This window comes from Babesia bigemina, scaffold Bbigscaff_56775 (genome assembly GCF_000981445.1).
Source record: "Babesia bigemina genome assembly Bbig001, scaffold Bbigscaff_56775".
In the NCBI taxonomy this organism is placed as follows: Eukaryota; Apicomplexa; class Aconoidasida; order Piroplasmida; family Babesiidae; genus Babesia; species Babesia bigemina.
The window spans coordinates 1-3905 of NW_012236952.1; the positions used below are offsets into that span (position 1 = coordinate 1).

General features: G+C 42.6%; 1 protein-coding gene across 1 annotated transcript; it reads left to right on the top strand.

Moving 5' to 3' along the window:
• Positions 1–1185: 1185 nt before the first annotated feature.
• BBBOND_0000400 (hypothetical protein, conserved) lies at positions 1186–3905 on the top strand (the record flags this gene model as incomplete). The annotated part of the gene is made up of 1 exon (XM_012914886.1): positions 1186–3905. A coding segment is annotated over one exon (2720 nt), but the record flags the coding sequence as incomplete, so codon positions are not given.

Below are 3905 nucleotides of genomic sequence, written 5' to 3' on the forward strand. Positions count from 1 at the left end.
CCACTCTACATCGCCCCTTTATCCACTCTACATCGCTCCTTAACCCACTCCACATCGCTCCTTTATCCACTCTACATCGCCCCTTTATCCACTCTACATCGCTCCCTTACCCACTCTACATCGCTCCCTAATCCACCCTACATCGCTCCTTAACCCACTCCACATCGCTCCTTAACCCACTCTACATCGCTCCTTAACCCACTCCACATCGCTCCTTTATCCACTCTACATCGCTCCTTATCCACTCTACATCGCCCCTTTGTCCACTCTACATCGCTCCCTAACCCACTCCACATCGCCCCTTTACCCACTCTACATCGCCCCTTTATCCACACTACATCGCTCCTTTACCCACTCTACATCGCTCCTTTATCCACTCTACATCGCTCCCTAACCCACTCTACATCGCCCCTTTATCCACTCTACATCGCTCCTTTACCCACTCTACATCGCTCCTTTACCGACTCTGCATCGCTCCCTAACCCACTCTACATCGCCCCTTAACCCACTCTACATCGCTCCGTAACCCACTCTACATCGCTCTAATTACCTCGCCATATTACCTTTATGACCTCCTTAAACCATCCTAATAACTTGTGCCTTGTCACCCTTCCCTTCCCTTCTTCCACCTCTTGCCACTGCCAAGTCCCATCATGTTCACCCTAAGTCCAAATCTCTCGAATTACTTCGTCTTATTAACGCTATGACCTCCGTAAACCATTATAATAACTTGCTGATACTGACCATTCTCTTGCTGATGATGCTACTAAAAAAGCCTTGAAGGACATTGACTCCAAGCTCATTAGCCTTGGTCACCTTGCTGGTCAACTTGGAGGATTTGTTGGTGAAAGTGAGAGTGTTAAGAAAGCCGTTCAAAAAGCTATTATCGCTGTAATTAACAGTAATGAAGAGCTTAAAAATGATTACTCTTCTCATGTTACTACCCTTTCTGTGTCTGTCAACTCTGCTGACCAGGCTGTTGGCACCGGTGAAATTAGTGAGCTTAAGCAGAAAGTTGCTGATCAAATTAAGCTTCTTAAAGAACGTGAATTGCAACTTCAAAATCAATTAAAAGATCCTTCTTCTTCCCCCTCTCCCTCTGCTGACTCAGCCGAATTGCACTCCAAGTTGGAGGCTTTGAGGAAAGTGGAGAAGCTTTGTGAATTTTATGAGAAACTTAAAACTATGCCAAATGAGCCAAAAAAGCTCTTAGAGAATCTTTGTGACGGCCTTCAGACTTTCCTCGGCTTCGACTCTGCTTCCAAAGGCTACGATGGCAGTGGTATTGTGTACTCTGACCTAGATAGGCTGTGTGACGGGGTGATGGGATTTTTGAGTGGTGTGCTTGGTGCGGTGAAAGATGATGATGCGGTTAAAACGTATGATAAAGATACCACAAAAAACATTAATACAGTTATTAAGACTTTGAATGATAATATTGGCTCCGGGCGTGCTGGGCTTGTGGAGTCTGTCGCGGAGGTGAAGGGGTGGTTGGAGGGGTATGAATTAGAATACAGCAAAAAAGCAAGCAACGTCACAGAGTTTTTAGGTGAGTTGAAAAGCAACATAGCAGGTAAATATACATCTCAAATTCGTGCAGGTGAGAAATTGACTAGACAGCTGGAGGAGTGGAGGCGCATCGTGGAGAACATCCAGAGTGACATAAAAACTATTGAAACTAATTATGTAATTTATTTAGACGATGAATTGAGATGTAAAATACGTAGTGAAATAATATTAGTTAAAAAATCCGTAGAGGTTTTACGTGATTCAGCTTGCAACATTAGTGTCAACGAACAGGCCAAGCACGTAGATACGCATTTAGATGAGCAAAAACGAAATCTGGAAAAAGCAGTCACAGATGGGAGTGAAAACGTTAAACGCACTTTACAAATAAATTTTACAAAAATACTCGACGCAATGTATGACTTACGTGAACAAAGAAAACACCACTTTGAAAAGTGCTATGAGAGGTTAAGGGAGGCGAATAAACACTTGAAAAGTCGTTTAGACAAATATAGCGGCACTACTCGAGATGAGATATTTAGGTTATTTGATGAGATAATAAAAGAAGTAAAGAAGATTTACGGTGATATGAACTACAAAAAAGGGGAACTGGAAATGTTAGTCGAGGGGGCTGAGAAGACGCTGTCTGAATTATCTAAGAATTTTGAGAAAGATGTGAAAGCGGGTGTGAAGCAGGATTTGACGGCATTGAATGGTAACGTAAATGCACTAAAAAATGGTATGAGATCAATTTCCAACGGTCATGAGATTGTAGGAAAGGCGTTGACTCAGCTTAGTGCGTCTAAGCAACAGCTGCTGAGAACGACAGATCCAATTACGCAGAATTCAGAAGCACTGGTAGGTAAGTATAATGAAGACTTGAAGAAAAAATTCTACACCTTTGCGGAGGCACTAAAGGCGGCGAAATTGGATACTTTTCAAACAGAATTGCAGGCTGAATCCCGAAAACTTCGTAATTATTTTGAAAATCTGATGAAGATAAGTACTATACAAAAAGTGTCAACATCGGGCAGAAGTGAGGTCAAGGATCTTGTAGAGGAACTAAATGGTGCCATCGGTACCATTAATCAGAGGTATGACTCTCTTTCGACAGCATCATTAGTAGTTACTACAAATGCATTCGCCTCTGCTGTTAACACTGCAGCAGGGGCCATCAATAGACTCGGCACAATAATAAAACAGGAGTTCACTCAGGCGAAGCAAACGATCGATGACACCAAAGACAACAAAGAGTTGTTAACAGCTGTCGACGAACTCAAAAATCTTCAGTTGCTGCAAAACTCTATATACGGCGAGAGAGGAACAGCCGATGCACCTAAAACAGGATCGCTCGCCAAACTGATCGAGGAGTTGAGTACTGCAATCGGCACTACTTCAGGTGACGATGGCGGCAAACTTAACAAAGCGATTGGCGCATTTGAGACGTCTGCTAAACAACAAATCATTGATGCTGCGACCAGCGCAATAGAAAAGGCTGCAGCTCAAGTGACTGCAGAAATGCAGAAATTTAGGGAAGAAGACGGTGGCGTATTTAGTAAGACTGAGTTGGGCAAAAAAGTTGCAGTTTTAAAAACACATATCAAAACACTCGAGGGATTCATAAAGGAGAAAACACAAGGTACGCTTCACTTAAAGCTGAATGAAATTCAAAAAGATCTTGATATGCTCGATAAGCTAAAAATAGAAGACACAAACGAAGAACATGATGGTGGAATTAACAAAATGAAAAAAGCAGCAGATAAGAAAATGCAAGAGTTGTATAATGAGATATTTGATAAAGTAAATGCTGTTTTTAACACGCTAAATGACGCCGATAGAAATCTAACACATACCATCGATATTGTCAGTGAAGGAGTTCACAGTGCGTATGCGGCGTCAACTAAATCTGTAGAAAATATAAAGGAATACTTGCTTAGTGTCACAAGTCAAGCTTTCGACACCGTAACGTCTGCCGTCCGAATATTGTTCTCCGAACAACACGTCGCCGACCTTGGAGGTCTTAAGACGTTGGTGGATGGTCAATTAAGAAAAATGGAACAAATAATTCAGAAAGATAGAAGAACAGCAATTAAAGGCCTGTTGCAAAATCTAAATGGCCGCACGTATATTGTTAAAGCAGGTAAATATCCGAGGTTTGAGATGCCTTCCGGTACGTCTATGCTGGATGCAATCATACAGGTCGCGCAGTCCTCGACGTCGACGCTAAATGGCGAAGCATATCTTCAGCAATTCCGACAATTATCGGAGAAATTCCACGCCTACTATAATAACGTTGACATTTATGTCGACAACCAAGTTAAAGATCCAACCTCCCCCCCGCCCACCGACCAAACCACCGACCCAGCCACCCAGCTAACCAAAATCAAAACTGACTTCGA